This window comes from Diabrotica virgifera, chromosome 3 (assembly GCF_917563875.1).
Source record: "Diabrotica virgifera virgifera chromosome 3, PGI_DIABVI_V3a".
In the NCBI taxonomy this organism is placed as follows: domain Eukaryota; kingdom Metazoa; phylum Arthropoda; class Insecta; order Coleoptera; family Chrysomelidae; genus Diabrotica; species Diabrotica virgifera.
Genome location: NC_065445.1, coordinates 25466237 through 25488457, shown reverse-complemented (window position 1 = coordinate 25488457; position 22221 = coordinate 25466237). Strand labels below are relative to the sequence as shown.

General features: G+C 33.9%; 1 protein-coding gene across 6 annotated transcripts in view; it reads left to right on the top strand.

Annotated features, from left to right (window-relative positions):
- Window positions 1-22221, top strand: part of LOC114349504 (AF4/FMR2 family member lilli) — a 692430-nt gene that overhangs the window by 371689 nt on the left and 298520 nt on the right. For all 6 annotated transcript variants that reach the window (XM_050647824.1, XM_028299898.2, XM_028299899.2 and 3 more), the window contains one exon: window positions 8842-9053. In XM_050647824.1, the coding sequence (XP_050503781.1) occupies window positions 8842-9053 (212 nt within the window). The remainder of the gene's footprint in view (window positions 1-8841; window positions 9054-22221) is intronic.

Below are 22221 nucleotides of genomic sequence, written 5' to 3'. Positions count from 1 at the left end.
CGGATATTCTTGAGTTGGGGTTGATTTCATGTAATCGAATGAACTATCTTTCAGTAAAGTCGTCCCAGGAACGCAGCTCATAAATATTGGCAATATCATTTTAAAGTCTTCTACTTTAAAATGTATCATATGTATCTGAATTGCCGATATAAATGAGTCAAATTAAATAAATTAATAGAAGAATTTTTTTACTAAGCAACAACATTTTTGTTTATGTTAGTAGTGTTTTGTATTTTGACAACGGCACCCGATTTGGGCGTCGAAACGTTAATAAAAATAATTTTTTAAATTTTTAATAATATTGTGGCTTATTTCCCATTATAAATAGTTAAAATTGTAAAAATGCCACAAGAAAATAGCTTCAGTGTAAAATAGTTTTACACCAAATGAAAAAGAGCACAGAAGTAACGAAAACAACAAAAATTTAAAAGTTACAATATATCGGCCATATAATTTGATATCCAGAGAGGTATAACCTCATAATACAGGGCCAGATCACCAGAAGAAGAAGCCTAGCCCGAAGAAGAAAATCTTGGCTCCGAAATCTTCGGGAGTGGAATCCAGCGACTAGAGTTTCACGCGAGACAGCGGGACGCCGGATAGGCTTTTGTCCCATCCCATGAACACCACTTTTCCATAAAATATGTCCCTTTGTATAAAATTGTCCTTGGACAGAACTTTTTAAAGCTTACAACTTTTTTATTTATAGCTTTTCGCTAGTTCTCGATGCCGCTGAGATAAAAAATAAAAACGTAAAAACCCTAATTAGGCTCTAGGTGGGTCACATGACCACCTAGGGGGTTAAAAATTTCAGAAAGTGAGTTTCACTATATATGCTAAACGGTGACCTATATGGAATTCGAATCGAGTTGGGGGCACTTTTCATCATCTTACCCGGCTTGGCCCTTTACTCCAAATATTCTGCAACACAACAACAAATAACAACACATTTGATAAAAGGTTTATAAGCTTTTAATTAAATCTTTTGTATTAAAATTTATTAATTATATTGATTTTCGACATTAAAAACCCCATTATAGTAGGGCAATAAAAAGAAAAAGGCCTCAATTTTAGTTCCGCCGAAATCCACGAGAGGTCGTCATTGTGACTTAACATCGCCAATAGATAGATCTATTTTATATTAACATTTGCTTGAGCTTTCTAAGACCAACATTTAATTTATAGATACAGTTTGCTCGGAAATTCAAAATATTTCAGAAAATAAACACGTTAGAGACAGTTACATAAGTAATGACTATATTAGAGCATAAATATACAAGTTACCACTTATTCAATTATTGGAAAAGTTGGGTAACGGATGTACTGATTAAATTTATTTTCTTTTTACGAGATAGTGTCATTATTTTCACATTATCTTAATGATACGTTTTAAAATATTATCTCTCGAGTGTTGGCATTCCACAGGACACTATTAGTTTGCACGCCAAGAACTGGTGTTGCCTCATTTTATATCATTAATTATACGCATCTGCGAATCCTCTATTAGATTACATTTAAAAAAAAAAGGAAGAAAAGTGCGGAATCAGAGAAGTAACTTTATTTTCTTGTCATGGGCCATTTAGTCAATAGACATTCCTAGGTTGATTAATATCCGCAGTACAGATACTTATGTATTTTTATATCCAGTATAAAACTATGCAGATAATGATTATAGAAAATCACTTCAAAGGCATTCGAAAGAAACGATTTGTAGTTTTTCTCCTGTTTTTTTAGGAGCTTTGCATGACACGATGTGATAAATTGATTAAATATCCGGTTAGCATATTTACAGATGCTCCTATACTACGGCACCAAAGTGCTGAAATCGGTTAGCATTTGATATACACTATACACTGTTACGCTACAAACCCTCATTGATTTAGGCACCTATTCAATTATAAGACATCTATTAAATTATGGTGCCTAAGTTTTTATTGTAATTATTATTATTGTAAGTATTGTATATTTCAATTTACTGCTTGAAAAACAGGAATAGACATTTTGAAACTGCAATAAACCGAGCTTAAGAATGTGTTTTTTGACTATAAAGGCTGTATGACACTATGCATTTTCTTGTATCATTTCTAATATCGTTTCTGATATCAGAAGTTGTATACATTTTCTTGTATAATTTCTTGTACGTACATTTGTGCCCTGTATGACACTATGCAAGTTCTTGTATCGAAAACTGTATGAAATTCGGCACGTGATTGGTCGAAATTTTGTTTGTCACCCTGTCACGTTACATTGGTATGGTAGTACTGCGTCTACAGCTGATTTTAAGGATTTTATAAAATTTATAAACTTTTAAAAACAAATATTTTAATGTTATAATAACTAGAATTTTTACGTTGACTGTTGATTATTTGTGTTTTTTATTTTGTTTTGATATTTGTGCTAAAATATTTGCATTATAATTATCTTCAGTTTGATCCAAATTGAAACTATAGTATTTTCCTCTATTAAAAAATTATGCAATATGAAACCCAAAGTTATTCTAAATATATGGTTATTAGTAGAACAGTAGTCCATACCAAACGGTATATTAAGTATCAATAAAATATTTATAAATAATACCTACAAAACACAAATAAATTCATCAAGACATAAATCATATGATCTCATTTTCAGCCGCCATTATGACATTTAGAAGTTTTACCAGCAGGTTTTACGTTTTTGCTCTTTGCGCAGAAATTGGCGCAGTTATTGTACAAGAATCTGTGCCTGACACAAATTCTTGTATCGTTTCTGATATCGTTTCTTGTATCTGTGTATGACACTATACATTTTTTTGACATATCAGAAACGATATTAGAAATGATACAAGAAAATGCATAGTGTCATACAGCCATAACCCAAGAAACAAATAAAACAAAAATGATAAAATAACGTCAATGAATAAAAAAAATATTTTTTATTTTTATTTATTTATAAGTACAGATATATAATAATTACTCGTATACAGTGCGTCCATAAAGTAACGCATAAATTCATTATTAGCTAAATAAACAACATTATTAGAAATTACCGAAACAGGTCGATTTTTGATTTTAATTTATGATTTTTTGTCATTTATATCATACTAGTGACGTCATCCGTCTGAATGTGATGACGTAATCGATGCTATTTTTAAATGAGAATAGGGGTCGTGTGCTAGCTCATTTGAAAGGCAATTCAATTATCTTTTGAATACCTGTATAAATAATTATGTTGATGTTTAGATTACTGAATAGAGAATTGAATTGCCTTTCAGATGAGCTATCACACAACCCCTATTCTTAGTGAAAAAATAAATGACATCACTAGTATGATATACTTATATGCCAAAAAATCATAAATTAAAATCAAAAATCGACCTGTTTGGGTAATTTCTAATAATGTTGTTTATTTAGCTAATAATGAATTTATGCGTTACTTTATGGACTCACTGTATACGAGTAATTATATCTGTACTTATAAATAAATAAAAATAAAAATATTTATTTGTTTTTTATTCATTATAATTTTTTTTATAATTTTTGTTTTATTTGTTTCTCGGGTTAGGGTCAAAAACACATTCTTAAGTATGCTTGGTTTATTGCAGTTTCGACATTTCTATTCCTGTTTTTCAAGCAATAAATTTAAATATACAATACTTACAATATGGCTAATAATTTAATAAATGTCTTATAATTTAATAGGTGCCAAAATCAATGAGGGTTTGTATCGTAATAGTGTATATCAAAGGCTAACCGATTTCAGCACTTTGGTGCCGTAGTATAGGAGCATCTGTAAATATGCATACGGCATCAGTACTCGTACATTTTAGTTTAATATAAATTAATTATATGGGAAACTAAAAATATGGTGTATCTTATCTTAGTACAGCACAATCAAAAATTTGAGGGCAGTTATTACCAGAGAAATGAAACGCTACAAAGCAAGACTGGACATAATATTGATATGACAGAGACAGAATACATACACATGTAGACTGTATTGCAACCGATTTCGCGTAGGAATAAGGGAAGACAGAACGATGCTGAAACTATTTTCTTGTGGTATTTCTTTACTGTCTTTAGTGAAAATTTGTATTAAAAATACATTATAGGTACTTAATTAACGTTTCGATTTCTACTTCGAAAATTGTTTTTAAAATAAGAAATAAAGAGAAAAATCCACAGGAAATTCTTCCTTGTGGATAGAAATAGAGACAATCATATTATCCGATATCGTTGGTCAATTTTTCTCATCCGAAAAACAACGATATATTTTTCGCTGTATCAAATTCTAAATTAGCATTCTCAATCTCAGCCACTACTTGAGCCAACCCTTATTAATAATTTCTTCTACTGACTCTACCCAACTCTTTAGAAATACAGGCATTCGTGGACAATGAAAACGAAAAATATCAGTCTCTCTGGTTTTGTCTCTCGAAGAGAACACACTGTTTGTTCTACTCTCTTAGTGATAACCACTAGTTACCACGTGATAAGTATCGCGAAGCTCTCTGATTCCACCTCTCATAACAAACGATATTTCTTCTTTTGAACTAGTTTACAAACAGTGACGTGTACACGTGTAACCGCGAAAGACAGATAGACAAGACATCCCGATTTTATCCGCAATAAACCATCGCGAAATAACAGTAATAACTTGATTTATATATTTAGTCCATCTGTTTTGAGATTCATATTTTGTGACTGAGAGGTGACTCATATTTTTTTGCAGAAATTGCTTGGAATTAACTCATATAATAATAATTAAGTTATCCTCCCACTCAAAAAAGTCCGGAACATTGTTTAAATAATCAAAATGTCAAAAAATGAAGGAAAAATTCGATTTTTTTCTTCGTTTTTTGATTATAACTTTAAAAGTATTTACTTCCTAGAAAAGTTGTATAAACATAAAAATCGCACAATTAAATTTTTTACAATACAGGATTGGTTAAAAATTTTAAAAATTGTTACCCTAGTTGCAAAATTGTAATAATTGCGAAAAAAAACATAAAAAACAAGTATTTGCATTTTACGGTTTTCAACCATTTATGCTACTCTTAGAACCTTTATATTTTACATAGAAAAACCTTACGATATAGTAACACAATACTATAAATTTCATTAAGATCGTTTCAACAGATTTTGCAAAATAAATTTTGCAAATCCATCTTTCGCAAAAAAATTCATTTTTTCAAAATGTTGCAGGACTGAAAATAAAACAGATAGCAAGTTAAATTTTTTTTACTTATAGAAGAACACTGTACCTTTCATTTTCAATTTGCAAAATTAAAATCGGTTAACTACCACGGCGTCAGGAATTTTTAAATAAACATTAATTTTTGGTGCTAAGCGAAGGACAGCGGTGTTCGATTCACACAAGTTGATTTCCACCAAAATTTCTTCCAATCTTTATCTAATATATTATTTTCTTACTCTATATTGTCTTGTATTTTAATATTTTAATTCCACAAAAATCAAATTAATTTGATTATTGCTTGTGAAATATTGTTTAAACAATTGCATATGTTTAAAAATAGTAAACTTTTATTCTCTAAGTTAAAATATATGAACAAAGAAAGTTTTTGCTAAAAAAAGTTTATTTCAAAGGACAGAGTATGTGTTTTTATTTTGCAATAAACAAATTTATTTATTTATATCGAAATGTAGTAAAAATTAAAATTTATCAATCATTATCAAAGGTCATTGGAATTCACAATCAGAGCAAACGTATTCGCTGTCCTGCGCGTAGCACCAAAAGTTAATGTTTATTTAAAAATATTCCTGACGTGGTAGTTAACCGATTTTAATTTTGCAAATTGCAAATGGCAGGTACAGTACTCTTTTATATGTCAAAAAAAATTTCAACTTGCTATCTGCTTTATTTTCAGTCCTGCAGCATTTTGAAAAAATTAATTTTTTTGTGATAGCTGATAGCTGGATTGCAAAAACGTAAAATGCGAATACTTGTTTTTTTATGTTTTTTTCGCAACTATCGTTATTTTGCAACAAGGGTGACATTTTTTTTTTAATTTTAACCAATTTTATATTGTAGGAAATTTAATTTCGCAACTTTTATGTCAGTGCAACTTTTCTCGAAAGTGAATACTTTTAAAGTTATAATCAAAAAACGAAGAAAAAATCGAATTTCTCCTTCATTTTTTGACATTTTGATTATTTAAACAATGTTCCGGACTTTTTTGAGTGGGAGAATAACTCAATTATTATTATATAAGTTATTTTCAATCAATTTCTGCAAAAAAATATGACTCACCTCTTAACATCCAAATGTACTAATATTTTTACAGATGCGCCCTGGTCTAATTGTCTTTATAACATAATTACCTCCCCTTATTAATTTGAACCATACTATAATACAGTTGTAATAAGTCTGAAGTTATTTGAGTAATTTGGCATTTTGTACAATCGTAATCTAATCAGATTGAAAGAGAAACAAAATAACAATTCATAATTCAACACACTTTCAAATTCATGTGTAAAGTAAATATTTTACCAATCCCGATATACGCCTCCCAAATGTTTTCTGTCACTTATAAATATTAACGCCGAATTTAAAATTTATTTACATTGAACAGGTTTGCACTACATTTCCAATTTTTGCCCGGAAAATAATGTGACAATTCGAAGGGAACACTGTCTGTTACAAATTGTTTTATTCGACATTTATTAAAACGCTTATTAAAGTTGAACCGTCAAAACATCCATCAAAACATTATTCGATGAAAATTAACTTCGTCTAGTCTAGTCGTTATGAATAGCCGAAATCGCACTGAAATTGCAATTACACTAAACACATATTTTGTTGAAATGAAATTGAACTTTATGGAGAGGTAATTAACTCGAATGGATTACAAACACAAATTTAGCTTACAAAAGAATTTTCGGTCGTAGATAAATGTTGTTATGATGTTCGAAGGAAAAAACTGTGGATAAATTAAAAACATACATACATACATGGAAAAATATTCTAAGTGCTGTTTCACATTATAAGAATTTTGAACGTGCGAGGGTTTTCTCGTGCGATAGTTTTAACGCACCTATCCTTTTCACACAATAAGAATTGAGTCGCACGAAGATATTTTGCGTGTTGTTTGGTATATTATGTTTATTTACACTTTGTGGCTGAGGTAGGTACATGCCACGATGTCTGATATGTATCATTACGATGTATCATTACACATGGGTATTTTTGTCCATACTTTTGTCCTGATGTACTGTAATGCGTATTTAATTCATTTGTAATTTCTATTTTGTCAGTTATTATTTTTTATGTTTTTAATTAAAAGCCTTAATTTGTTTTTATAATCGTTGTTCTACTAAGTTATTTGTGGGATCTTGGATTAGCTCATCTAATTAACTCATACAATCTATGTAATAAACTATTCTAAATGGGAAATAAGCCACAATTGAACTACAAAAATGATTTTATTAACGTTTCGACATCCGATTTGGGCGTCGAAACGTTAATAAAATTATTTTTTTTAGTTAAATTGTGGCTTATTTCTCATTTATACTAGTTTATTATAAAAATTTCACAAGGAAATAGCTTCAGAACAACATTACAATCTACGTTTTTCATGTACAGAATTTAAAAGACACTCTGTCATCCATTCGTTTTTTAATGTTGTTCCCCTCGTTTTAAATGTTGTTTTTAGATAATTTCACACAAGACATGACCGCAGCCCTACTCCAGTTTTCACCGAGTTGTTTACCCTATAAAACTAAATATAATTTCGTAGAATAAAAGTTATATTTTATATGGAGCGAAATCATATAGCGTTGTGTTTACTTTATCGTCGAAGAAAGAGAAATAAGATGAACCGGTTTTTTTCTTTATCACCTAATTCGTCAAATTAATTAATTCAAATTATTTCGTGCACTGTTAAGTGCACGGCATACACCATTCCAAGCATTTCTCGTCAAGTTTCAATCTTTATAAACTTCAATTGTTTTGTCCCAATGAACAGGTCTCGCTTCAATTAATGTTATTAATATTTCACTATCAATCTGAGACATCATAATATAAAATATATGCACCTACTTTAAACAGCCACAAAGTGTAAATGAAAATAATGTACCAAACAACCAAAGAAACTACCTTCATGCGACTGAACGACAGTATCATATGAAAGGATGCATTAACTTCCCTATGCTAAGTACTGGGTGCGTAACGACGGCACGGCTGCCGTCTGTTGTTGTAAGCGAGGGACGACATAAACACGGCGGCTTTACCGAACGTTCCAACCACCGTCTAGTGAGAAAGGCTCCATATTATGATTACATGGGCCACCATTGGAATGTCGTCGTGCGTTCTAAAACTCGCACGTTTAAATGATTATAATGTGAAACAGCACTAACTGTGTGATAACCTCGGGTATTAAATTACAATCGAAGACACGGTGCGTTTTTGTTAAGGCATTAATTTCGATCTAAACATACGAAAAAAGGATTATTATCGTTAATTACTTTAATTTCGTTATGTAAATCTAATTATGTTCTACATATAGGGCTTTCGTTAACCTCAGAAGGTTAGTGTGACGAATTATTTATGAATCGAATTTTTTGTTTCTCAACGCGAAATAAATAATATGAGGAAGTATCTGACTCAATGCGTCAGATAGTAGGATAATGATAACGTTTAGCACACGTAGTCGTTTAGTAAGATAGGAATTTATCGATTTCGTTCAACGCACCAAATCGATGGAGTTCGGAACATGTTGAGCTCATCTGTTCCGTTGGTTAGTTATCTTCCGTTCAACGCACGGAAAACAACACTATTGAAATCTCTAAAAGTCATGGTTATTTCTTGTTCGTAGCTCATTAACATATTTTTTTTTTGTTTCAGGTCAACCCGTCCGCAGCAGATCCTGTTACTCAACAGATCCAAAGTAAATTAGGCGATTTCCAACGAGTCAAACATCTTTTAGAATACAAGGAGGGATTGATCGGAGGCCTCATCGGAGTCGATGGAGTCCCTCCGAGTCCGGGAGTGCCGTCTCCCTCTCCCACTTCCAGACATCAGAATCCTTTCGCACAGTTGGCGAATGCTTCGAGCAGGTGAGTTGTCTTTTGCTCTAGGTTTTAGGATAAAATATCGCTTCTTCTTCTTAACGTGCCCTATCAAGTCCCCTTGGCGTTGGCGATTAACATGTCGAACTTGTCTTTGTCTCGAGCTATTCTAAATATAGTTGTTCTGCTTTCTTTATTCCTGTCCACTCCCGGATATTCTTCAACCAAGAGGCCTACTTTCTACCGATTCCTCTGCGTCCTTCGATTTTACCCATCATAATAAGTTGAAGAATAATATACCGGTCTCCCCTTACTGCGTGTCCAAAAAAGGCCACATTTGTCAGCATAGCCGTCCATGGTATTTTCAGTGTACGTCTGTGCAGCCACATTTCAAAGGCCTCCAAACGATTGATGGTGGATATTTTTAATGTCCATGCTTCGACATCATACAAGAGGAGTGACCAAATGTAACATTTAATCATGCGCTTTCGAAGTTAAGTTAAAGTTGCAAGTTATCATTACAGAAGAATGACCTCATTTTTAAAAATGTCGTGCGGGCTATCTCGATTCTACATTTTATCTCTATCTGGATCTAGTTGTTCAGTAATATGCTTTGGTCTCTTTATTCCTGTATTTTTCCATCAGTTGCCTTACAATGAAAATTGCATCTGTTGTTGATCTGCCCTGCATAAAGCCAAATTGATTATCGGATATTTCGGTTTCTTCACGTATCCGTCTATAAATTACTCTTTCCCATATTTTCATGGTGTGGCTAAGTAGTTTTATAGCCCTGTAGTTTGTACATTGTTGTATGTCTCCCTTGTTTTTGTAAACAGGTACTAATATACTGCTTCTCTATTCGTCTGCCATTTGTCTAACTTCCATAATTCTATTAAATAGACCTGCTAGCCAACTTATACGTGTCTCTCCCAATGCTCGCCATACTTCCCCAGGAATGTCATCTGGTCCGACTGCTTTTCCTTTCTTTATTTTTTGAAGCGCTTGAGCCACTTCCTCGTTTGTTATTCTGGTAACCATTGCTGTTACTGTCTCCGTTAACTTCACAGGCTGTCTGTCAAATTGTTCATTTAATAAACTGTCAAAATACTTTCTCCATCTCTTTTTGACACCCTTTTCGTGAATTAGTATTTTATTATTTTCATCTCGGATACATCTAATCTGATTAAAATCTCTTGCTTTCTTTGCTCTCTGTTTGGTTATTTTATATATCTTTACTTCGCCTTCCCTGGTAAATATCAAGTTGATTGTATAGGTTTGAATACACTTCTGCTTTAACTTTTGCTACTTCTACTTTCGCTTCCTTTTTGGCGACCATATAGTTTTTAAGATCTATGTCCGATCTGGTTTCTTGCCACTTTTTATATAATTTTCCCTTCTCTTTTATTTTTCCTTGTACTTCATTTGACCACCTCCAAGTCTCTTTATCCTCAAACTTCTTTCCTGACGTTTTCCCAAGTATTTCAATAGCTGTCTCTCTAATAATATTGGCCATTTTTCTCCAAATTGTGTTAGGGCTTCCTTTCATGTTCCAACATATTTTTTCCAACATATTTGTACAATTACGAGATATGCCATAGATATAAACATATATTTGGTGGTAAAGACGTGGTATCTCTTATAATAATAGGAAGACTAAGATGGACAGGACATATAGCAAGATTGCAGCAGAACAACCCTCCTAGAAGAATCCTAATGTCATGTCACAACCTGTAGAAAGTAGAAACAGGAGTAGGCCAAAACTCAGATGGAAGGATGGTGTAGATTTGTAGATGAGGATGGTAGAAAAATAGGCGCAGCAAACTGGTAACAGTTGGCAATGGATAGAACTGACTGGCGTAATAGACTTGGGAAGGTCGAAGCTCTTTGGTATAGGGCTGTAGCACAATTAATGATGATATAAGTATTTTAGCCCTAGGCATTCAGGGTCTGTTGTAGTGATGTTGATGATAGTTACTTTCGAGTATTCGTTACAAATCGTTACTTTTGTATAATCATTTAAAGTATTCGTTACTTTGATTACTTTGATTAGTTTTGTATTTGAGTACCGGTAATCATATCGAGAATCGCATTTCTCAGTATTTCGTATAAGTATAAGATCCGATATAACGACCTTCACCGATCTATTTAATGGATAGAAATTAAATGATATGTAATTGTTCTGTCATTTCTTGCTCCACAATATTAGTAATCTCGAGTAATCTGTTTGCATCAATTAAGTGCCAAAACCAAACCCTCCAAACTCTAGATGACGTACCTTAGCAGTAACCCTGGGCACCCAGGTACTTCGGAGGTCGGTTCTGATTGCAAATTCGTGTTTAGTGACCCCAAATATCCCGAAATAAGAAAATATGGCCCTTAATCTTAATATACTGATTTTAACATGTTTATGCATTTTTCGATGCGTTTTATACACTTTAAAATATAATAATGCATTTCCACCTATTTTTGTATTGTAGACTTTTTTCCAGACGTCATCCTAATCCTAAATACAATGAAAAAAGTCTCTAAGTACCTAGTATATTTAAAAATAGATTTATTCCTGTGTTTTTAGTGTTAAATGCCCTGGTCTGATAAAAACAATGCCATACCTACATGTAAAATTAAAGTTGATGATCATAGTCTAGAAATATTATCATTTCTACATATTTTCCCGTCAATCTAAGCTATTTTTTCTAGGCGTGATAAGAATAGTGTGTATTTATTATTAAAATCTAATGTGTTGCATTTTTATTTTCAAAGGAACTAACATCTGTGAAATTCTGTGAATGGACCGTGATAGTCGTGACGTCAAAACGTCAAAAAAAGTTTTCCAAACACGTTGTGTCTAGGTACACGCTAAAATGTACGCAAATAAAAAGTTAAACTTCATCAAGCTAGTGACTATTTAACGTGGGCAGTGACTGTTTTGATACACGCTATTTTGATATGTTCAGTGTTTGTTTGATAGAAAAATATTTGTTATGACGTTTAATTCTACCTAACTTTTTTATTTGCGTACACGTTAGCGTATACCTAGACACAACGTGTTTGGAAAAATTTTGACGTTTTGACGTCACACTATCCCGGTCCATTATCTACCTCGACAAATCGTATAGACATCTGTTTCTGGGTGCATGCTTTATTAAATGATATACCTCCCTCTGTTTCAGCTACTTCTCAGCTCCTATTTTTTTTCTAGGCCTGATAAAAATAGTGTGTATTTATTATTAAAATCTAATGTGTAATGTGTAATTTTCAAAAGAACTAACATCTGTGAAATTCTGTGAATTATCTACCTCGACAAATCGTATAGACATCTGTTTCTGGGTGCATGCTTTGTTAAATGATATAATACCTTCCTGTGTTTCAGCTACTTCTCAGCGCCCTGTAATCCTGTAAAATTCTTCATAACCTTCGCCCTTCATAGAAAAAATTTTAGTTAACTGTATTGATACCGAACACTCGTGGAATACCGGTCCGACTCCGATATCAACCGAAATCAACCGAGTAGATACAATACTCAAAATCAAAATAGGTACTCGCTCTGATACGATTGGTACGAAGTAATCAGAGTAATCAAAATAACGATTTACCTCTCTGTATAGTAATCGTACTTTGTAACGAATAGTTACTTTTTCAAAATCACTAGTCTGTTGAGCTTTGTAAATAAATAAATATGTTCTTAGTATCCATTGATATTTCGACGTCAAAGATAACCTGTTTCAGTCTCATCATAAACGGTAATATTTCCGTACATTCCGAAGGAAAATAGCTCAAGTCGCGAATGAAGCCACTCCGATCGCATTTTGTTTTCAGTGACGCCTTCTCGGTCTATAATTAAAACACCGTTGATCGAAATAGACACATAAAACAAAAAGACAAAAAATAGCGAGAAGCAGAGACGGAGACGGAGACCGTCTCTACGACGTCGAACGTCGTCGACGCCTAGCCGTATAGCGCTTCTTTCCTTCATTATAAATTGATAGAATCTGGGTTAGACGACAACGATCATTCGGTATTAGCGAAGTAAATATTTACCTCACTTGCTACCTGTTTTCAAAGACGGAGCTAAAGGAAACGTTGTTGGGGAGCGGCGAGGATTTTAATAGAAATGTGTTAGTTATTCATAATACGTTGCAAAATGAAAGTATTAAATCAAAGGTGTTTATAAACACATACATAATAAATAAAGATAAAGCAACCACAACAAAACAATTTTCATCAGTAGTGCGGCAGATTCGTGCAAATATTATAAGAATTGTACATTTAATGAAGAAGCATATAATTTGGACCACATATCTAGAAAATTTAACGCCGTCAGATGCCAGCGATTATGCGCTATGGAAGGCTACAAAAAAATTAAAACAGCAACATCGTCATACCCCACCCATTAGAAAATCCAATGGAACATGGGCCAGAGCAAACAATGAAAAGGCAGAAATTTTCGACGAATACCTAGAAGAAGTTTTCGAACCTATACCAGCTGCTGCAACAAATAACGATCAAGAAATCTACAATTTCCTACAGAACCAAATCCCGACAGGAGAAAACACGCTACACGCTTCACCCAAAGAAGTTCAAAACATAATCAACAATAATCTAACAAAAAAGAAAGCATCTGGCTACGACTTAATCACAGGTGAGATAATTAAAAATCTACCTACTAAAGCAATTAAAATGCTAACTCAATTGTGTAATGCAGTATTAAGACTAAAACACTTCCCAATCCAATGGAAAATTGCGGAAATTATCCTTATACAAAAATTAGGAAAACCTCCAAATGAGCCCACTTCTTATCGACCAATTAGTTTAATGCCAGTAATGTCTAAGATCATGGAAAAAATAATAGAAAAAAGACTTGTAAAAATATTAACAGACAGAAATATGATACCCGACCATCAATTTGGCTTTAGGAAAGAGCATGGTACCGTCGAACAAGTTCACAGAGTGGTCAACGTTATAAACAAAACATTTGAAGAAAAAAGTTACTGTTCAGTAGCATTGCTCGATGTTAGCGAGGCTTTTGATAAAGTTTGGCATCAAGGACTGTTGTATAAACTGAAAAAGAACTTACGAGAGGAACTATATACACTCTTGAAGTCGTATTTATCAGAAAGATACTTTAGAGTGAAGTTTGAGTCAGCCTATACAAAACTATATCCCATCAGATCAGGGGTACCGCAAGGAAGCGTTCTGGGACCACAACTGTATCTGGTTTACACAGCCGACTTACCCACAAATCGTGATACAACGACCACCACCTTTGCAGACGATACTGCAATCCTAGCAGTACACAAAAATCCTGTCGAAGCTGCTGCAAAACTCCAGAGAGTATTAAATCAAATAAATACATAGGCACAAAATTGGAGAATTAAATTGAATGAGCAAAAATCAAACCATATTGGTTTTACAAAATGTCACAGTGAATCACCTACAGTAACAATAAATAATAAGGTAATTCCCTCAGGTACCTCTGTAAAATCTCTGGTCATGCACTTGGACAGGGGATTAACCTGGAGAAACCATATATGGAACAAACGTAAACAACTGGGCATAAAATTTAGTAAGCATTATTGGCTTCTAGGGCGTAAGTCTAAGCTCACAAGAAATAAACTGCTAGTCTACAACACAATATTCAAATCAGTCTGGGCATATGGTCTGCAGCTCTGGGGAACAGCATCCAAGTCGAATGTATCCATAACTGAGAGATTCCAGTCCAAGGTGTTCCGTTCAATCATCGATGCTCCGTGGTTTGTTACTAACAGGGATATTTACAATGATCTGGAAACGAAAACCGTCAGTAAAGTGATAGTGGAGTTAAGTGCAAAATACATCGTACGTCTTGAAAGCCACGCCAATGTGCTTGCAATTAATTTGTTAGACAACAGTCAGAAAACAAAACGGTTAAAGAGACAGACACCATTAGATTTACCGCACAGACATTAACAGTAGCTAAGTTAATGTGTGTACATATAGTAATTTAATATTATCTCTATAGAGATGTGTGGCGCTGGTCACAATCTCTTCATGTCATTTTTTCACAGATAAAATGTGCCTATTGTTATATGTTGTAACAGATTGCCTAATAAACAAAAAAAAACATATACCTACTACACATATAAAGGTTCAAAATTAGACGTGAGGCCATCTCAGATTTTACCTTTTACAAAAATGGCGGGCATTCAAAATGGCTACAATACATATGTGACTAATAGCACGATAACTTTTAAACGAAAAGTCCGACTTCAACCAAATTTGGTATATGGGTTCTTTTTTTATGTATAAGATCAAGCTCCTGAACCGGAAGAATCGGTTTACCAGAATTTGTGTTTTTCCTGATTTTTTTATGTAAAAATATGTTGTTTTTCTTTAATTATTTCACCCTGTATATATTAATTTTTCAAAAAGGTAATACCGGCATTGAAAAGAGCGTAAAAATATTTTTTAGGAAATATTTTGAACTTTTTAGTTATGTTAACTACCATGTAATAAATGCATAACTTATTTTCACATGTACCCATGTGCGGCAGATTCGTGCAAATATTATAAGAAATGCTGTGCATTTAATGGTAGATGCATATAATTTGGATCACATATACTGATATACTACACATACAAAGGTTCAAATTTAGATATGAGGCCATCTCAGATGTTGCCTTTTACAAAACCAGGCTGGCATTCAACATGGTGACTATACATATGTGACTAATAGCATGATAACCTTTGAACGAAAAGTCCGATTTCAACCCAATTTGGTATATAGGTTGTTTTTTTGATGCATAAGATTATTAACTCTTGCACCGGAAGAATCGGTTTACCAGAAGTTGTGTTTGAATAAAATTTAAACTAGCACCCTATTTTTTGGGCTTTTTGCCGGCATTATCACTCTTATAGATCAAGAATACGTCACAACTAAAATCGGCTCTTAAAGTGGGGCACTTTTCTACGTTTATTTAAATCTTTTTTTATTTATTTATTTGGCTAATGCCTCGACAACTAATGGCCATTGGCATGGTAGGTACGGTGAATTTTTGCAGTATCACGACATAGTGTCATGTGTAGTGTGTGTGTTGAGTAAGTGTCTTGTTACTTTGCAAAGTCGACGTCATTGTCTTTGCAAAGACGCTAATTGTATCCGAACGTATGCGGTCCCTCCTGTTTATTGGGATCTTATTTTCATTGTCAGGTGTTCTTTTGTCGGTCATGTACTTCGTTTTTGTTTCACTTATTTTAAATCCTCTTTTCCACTTTTTCGTGCTTCAGGATCAATTTCATTGATGATTACTCCACCATCCTCAATATTGAATAAAAATATTCTCTGCAGAATTATATCCGTAAGATTTTCAAGTATGTAATTTAAAAGAAATCTATTGAATTGACGAAAGAAAAAGGAGTCGGTTACGCCTATGTATATCGGTCTACGTAGACCGGAAGTAACAAACACATACATTTACCGTTAGATTTCGTAATAATTATAATTCAAACAATAATTTCCACGTGTGACATTAATTTATAATTATCCTGCTATGATCTTCCGAGCAGTAGAAATTGAATTAAAAGCATTCGGAGTGTACCGTAAATGTTGAACGATTTGAGAACAGGATTCAAAGTCCCAAGAAATATCAAAATTAATTAGCGTTATTTCTATAATTCACGGTGTTTTAAACAGATAAATTTCAAAAGCTAAAGGTCGTTGAAGAAAAATAAGATGCTGCGATAATCAATAGTCTGAGGTTAACTTGATACTCGAAGATAGAACCAGAAACATACTTAAAAATATACAGAGAAATTTAAAATTAAGGAAACAAATAAAGTCCCTACGAGAATTAACAAAGAAAAAACTAAAACTGAACAAATTAGCTGAACTGAACATATTTGTTATTAAAAAAAAAGACTAAGTTTTCACTCTAATGGCATATAAAACAACATAATGCTATTATTCTACATCCCACCAGAATGAAAACAATGGGAACCTTCTCTGGTTACACCTCCGAGGCTTCTACAATTTGCAAGCCATACGGATGCTGAGACTAAGGAAGATGAGGGAATTCTACAATTATTTACAATTCACGTCCCATCTGCTCAGCGCGGTAAAGTTCCAACGAGAATGGTTCCTTTCGTACTCCAATCAGAGTAAATGTAAATCAAAAATGAATAACCATTTTCAATTGCTGCACTCTCTGATTGGACTAGGATATATTTCGGCTGTATTTTCGTTTTGCAACGAAATTGAGAATGGTTATTCATTTTTGATTTACATTTACTCTGATTGGAGTACGAAGGGAACCATTCTCGTTGGAACTTTACCGCGCTGAGCAGATGGGACGTGAATTGTAAATTGTAGAATTCCCTCATCTTCCTTAGTCTCAGCTTCCGTATGGCTTGCAAATTGTAGAAGCCTCGGAGGTGTAACCAGAGAAGGTTCCCATTGTTTTCATTCTGGGAGGATGTAGAATAATAGCATTATGTTGTTTTATATGCCATTAGAGTGAAAACTTAGTCTTTTTGCTAGCAGTTGCCGCTAGGGCATCTATGCCATTTCATTCGTTGCAATCCGGGACTGCACGCTGGGGTTTGTTTTGGTTGGATCAGAGAGAGCGGCATATGTGCCTCCTGATGAGAGACTAATAAGTTTCGAAACCGGTAGAGGCGCTTGCTGCACTCTCTGATTGGACTAGGATATGGTTCGGCTGTATTTTCGTTTTGCAACGAAACTGAGAATGGTTATTCATTTTTGATATTTATTATTGTTAAACAAAAAATAAGCATAAAACAAAAAATTCCTCGAATGCGTTACCTCACAAGCTTTGACAACTTAAAGTAATGCACCCGGAACATGTTATTGAATCGCGGAGTAATTTTCAAAAGAGAAGAGGAACAGCTGTTGACCGTTTCTCACTACGCTCAAGCGCACTGTTGAATTTTTCAAAATTTTCAAACCACACCATATATTATGTATTATGTTTCTTCAATTTTTCCGAAAGTAAATCTTTGTACCAATTATGACTGCGGTAGTACTTCTGGTTACTATTTTACTTTCTCTTTTTTATTGTGGAAAATTTTCAGCTTTGCGATCTTTGATTACCATAATTAACTTAAACCTCGAGGGATCGATGGTTGCCGTTCGTATGAACTTCTTCGTTTAAGTGGATATAATAATTTTAGTATTAATTAGTGTCTAATGATATTATAAAGACAGACACGTGAAATTAGTGGGAGAAAATGATATACACAATCATTAATTAATACACTTTCTAAACGCAATTAGTGTAACTACATATTTACATCTTTCATCGTCGAAACAAGTTTTGTAGTAGATTAGTTATTATTCGTCATAAACTATGAAAGAATATTAGTATACTGTAATATTTTGGACAGCTTGTATATTAGTGCACCCTAATATACAGGGTGTAACAAAAATACAGGTCATAAATTAAATCACATATTCTGGGACCAAAAATAGTTCGAATGAACCTAACTTACCTTAGTACAAATATGCACATAAAAAAAGTTACAGCCCTTTGAAGTTACAAAATGAAAATCGATTTTTTCCAATATACCTATCGAAAACTATTAAGAGATTTTTTATTGAAAATGGACATGTAGCATTCTTATGACAGGAACATCTTAAAAAAAATTATAGTGAAATTTGTGCACCCCATAAAAATTTTATGGGGGTTTTGTTTCCTTAAACCCCCCCCCCCCCCAAACTTTTGCGTACGTCTCAATTAAATTATTATTGTGGTACCATTAGTTAAACTCAATATTCTTAAAACTTTTTTGCCTCTTAGTATTTTTTCTATAAGGCAGTTTTTATCGAGTTGAAGCTAATTTTATAATATGTTTACATAAACATTTTATGGGGGTTTTGTTCTTTTAAACCCCCCAAATGTTTGGGTACGTTCCAATTAAAATATTGCTGCGGTACCGTTAGTTAAACACAGTGTCACAGCATAAAGAGGGACAGTAAAACCTCTTCCATGTCGGCACTTTGATCTCAAAAAGTAATACCGGCAGTACGCAATTGGTAATTCACCAGTCGTGTATGCGGGTTTTCCCTCTTAAAACCCGTACGTTTCTATGCAACTAGCAATGCGAGAGTGGGGCAAAAGCGACTAGGAACATTGCGCGGTCGCCATGCGCGACTAAAGATTTTACTTCCAATTTTTCGGAGAGTGGTTCTACTGTCCCTCTTTATACTGTGACAGTGTTTTTAAATCTTGTTTGCCTTTTTGTATTTTTTCGAGAAGTCACCTTTTATCGAGATGTGGCTTCTTTTTTAATATGGTTCAAAATATACCTAAAAATGTAAATCCTACATAAATTTTCATATTATGTATTACCAAGTCTCCATAATCGTACTTAACCATATACAAATATGTGGTGGATTTGACAAATATTCAAAATATCTCAATAAAAACTGAGTTTTCGAAAAAGTACTAAGAGCCAAAAAAGTTTTAGAAATAGTGTGTTTAACTAATGGTACTACAATAATAATTTAATTGGAATGTACAAAAAAGTTTGGGGGTGGCTTAAGGGAACAAAACCCCCATAAAATTTTTATGGGGTGTCCAAATTTCACTATAATTTTTTCTTAAGATGCCACTGCCATAAGAATGCCACATGTTCATTTTTAATAAAAAATATCTAATAGTTTCCGATATATCGGAAAAAATCGATTTTCATTTTGTAACTTCAAAGAGTTGTAACTTTTTTCTATACACATTTGTAACTTTTTTCTATACACATTTGTACTAAGGTAGTATCCCGAATGAAGTACGTGCCTCCTAGTGGCGGGATACGGGCAACAATACATTGGCTTATAGGGCAGTCCTTACAGTAGGGATCCTGGCCTATACAGAAAAATGCAGGCGGGTGTGGGGTAATACTGCACTTTGGTTGCATTGGTGGTGTATTGGCTAAACGTGCAGGACAGGGCAGGGTATGGTGCTGATAGAAAAGGCATTCAGGCATCAAATATCCAAAAATCTTTTCAGGCCATAATAATGAAAAGACCTTCTCCAAACGAAATAAAAACTTATACTGAAATGATGGCATCTCCTGAGGTAAAATGTTCCGGAAGTAAAATGAGCCTCCATTCGGATCTCCGGGTGAGGACTATCTCAGGGGGAACACCATTACAGGTTAGAAAAATCAGGATAGGGTCTTGGAATCTTGGTAGTCTTACAGGTAAGAGTCTGGAGTTAGTGGATGCGCTCAAACGAAGAAGAGTTAAAATTGCTTGTATTCAAGAAACTAGGTGGAAAGGACAAAGGGCGAAAGAACTAGGTGATGGATATAAATTGTGGTATGTAGGGAGTAGTAACACTAGAAATGGAGTTGGTATAATTGCTGATAGTGAAATGAAAGATAACGTAGTAGAAGTTGTAAGAACGAGTGATAGAATGATGTCAGTGAAATTTGTAATTGATAAAGAGGTATTGAATGTTGTGTGTGTGTATGCTCCTCAAACAGGTCTGGGTGAGAATGAAAGAAGAGCTTTCTATGATCAATTGGGAGACATACTGAGTGATATTCCAGCGGAGGAGAAAGTTATAATAGGAGGTGATTTCAATGCACATGTGGGCCAAGCCAAGACAGGATATGAAACAATACATGGGGGATTAGGCTTTGGAACTAGAAATGAAGCTGGAGATGACATGCTAGAATTAGCAACAGCATTGGATATGGCGATTGTTAACACATTCTTTAAAAAGAGAGAAACTCAACTTATTACCTACAAAAGTGGACAACATCAATCCCAAATAGACTACTTCATGATAAGGAAAGAAGACATACGTGAATGCAAGGACTGCAAGGTAATAGTTAGTGAGACAGTAAGCCAACAACATAAGCTGCTTGTTCTGGACATCGAAGTAAAAAGCGAAACTAAACAAAAATATCGGAGAGGACCACAAAAAATCAAGTGGTGGATGCTAAAAGATGAGAAGGAAGGTCTATTCAGGGAAAGAATAGTAGAAAAAATATGTTGGAACATGAAAGGAAGCCCTAACACAATTTGGAGAAAAATGGCCAATATTATTAGAGAGACGGCTATTGAAATACTTGGGAAAACGTCAGGAAAGAAGTTTGAAGATAAAGAGACTTGGTGGTGGTCAAATGAAGTACAAGGAAAAATAAAAGAGAAGAGAAAAGTATATAAAAAGTGGCAAGAAACCAGATCGGACATAGATCTTCAAAACTATATGGTCGCCAAAAAGGAAGCGAAAGTAGCAGTAGCAAAAGCTAAAGCAGAAGCGTATTCAAACCTATACGATCAACTTGATACCAGGGAAGGCGAAACGAAGATATATAAAATAGCCAAACAGAGAGCAAAGAAAGCAAAAGATTTTAATCAGATTAGATGTATCCGAGATGAAAATAATAAAATACTAGTTCACGAAAGGGATGTCAAAAAGAGATGGAGAAAGTACTTTGACAGCTTATTAAATGAAGAATTTGACAGACAGCCTGTAGAGTCAACGGAGACAGTAGCAGCAATGGTCACCAAAATAACCAATGAGGAAGTGGCTCAAGCGCTTCAAAAAATAAAGAAAGGAAAAGCGGTAGGACCAGATGATATTCCTGGGGAAGTATGGAGAGCATTGGGAGAGACAGGAACAAGGTGGCTAGCAGGTCTATTTAATAGAATTATGGAAGTTGGACAAATGCCAGACGAATGGAGAAGCAGTATACTGGTACCTGTTTACAAAAACAAGGGAGATATACAACAATGTACAAACTACAGGGCTATAAAACTGCTTAGCCACACCATGAAAATATGGGAAAGAGTAATTGATAGACGGATACGTGAAGAGACCGAAATATCCGAGAATCAATTTGGCTTTATGCAGGGTAGATCAACAACAGATGCAATTTTCACTATAAGGCAGTTGATGGAAAAATACAGGAGTAAAGAAACAAACGCTCATATGGTATTCATTGATCTTGAGAAAGCATATGATAGAGTTCCTCGAGAGATTCTGTGGTGGGCACTCAATAAGAAAGGAGTCCCTGGTGAATATGTAAAGATTGTGAGGGATATGTATGAGGGAGTAACGACTAGTGTTAGGACAGGTGTGGGAGAGACTGATAAATTTCATGTGAAAGTAGGATTGCATCAAGGTTCTGTGCTTAGTCCGTATTTATTCTCATTAGTTTTGGACCAGATAACAGCGAAAATACAGGGTAACATTCCATGGTGCTTAATGTATGC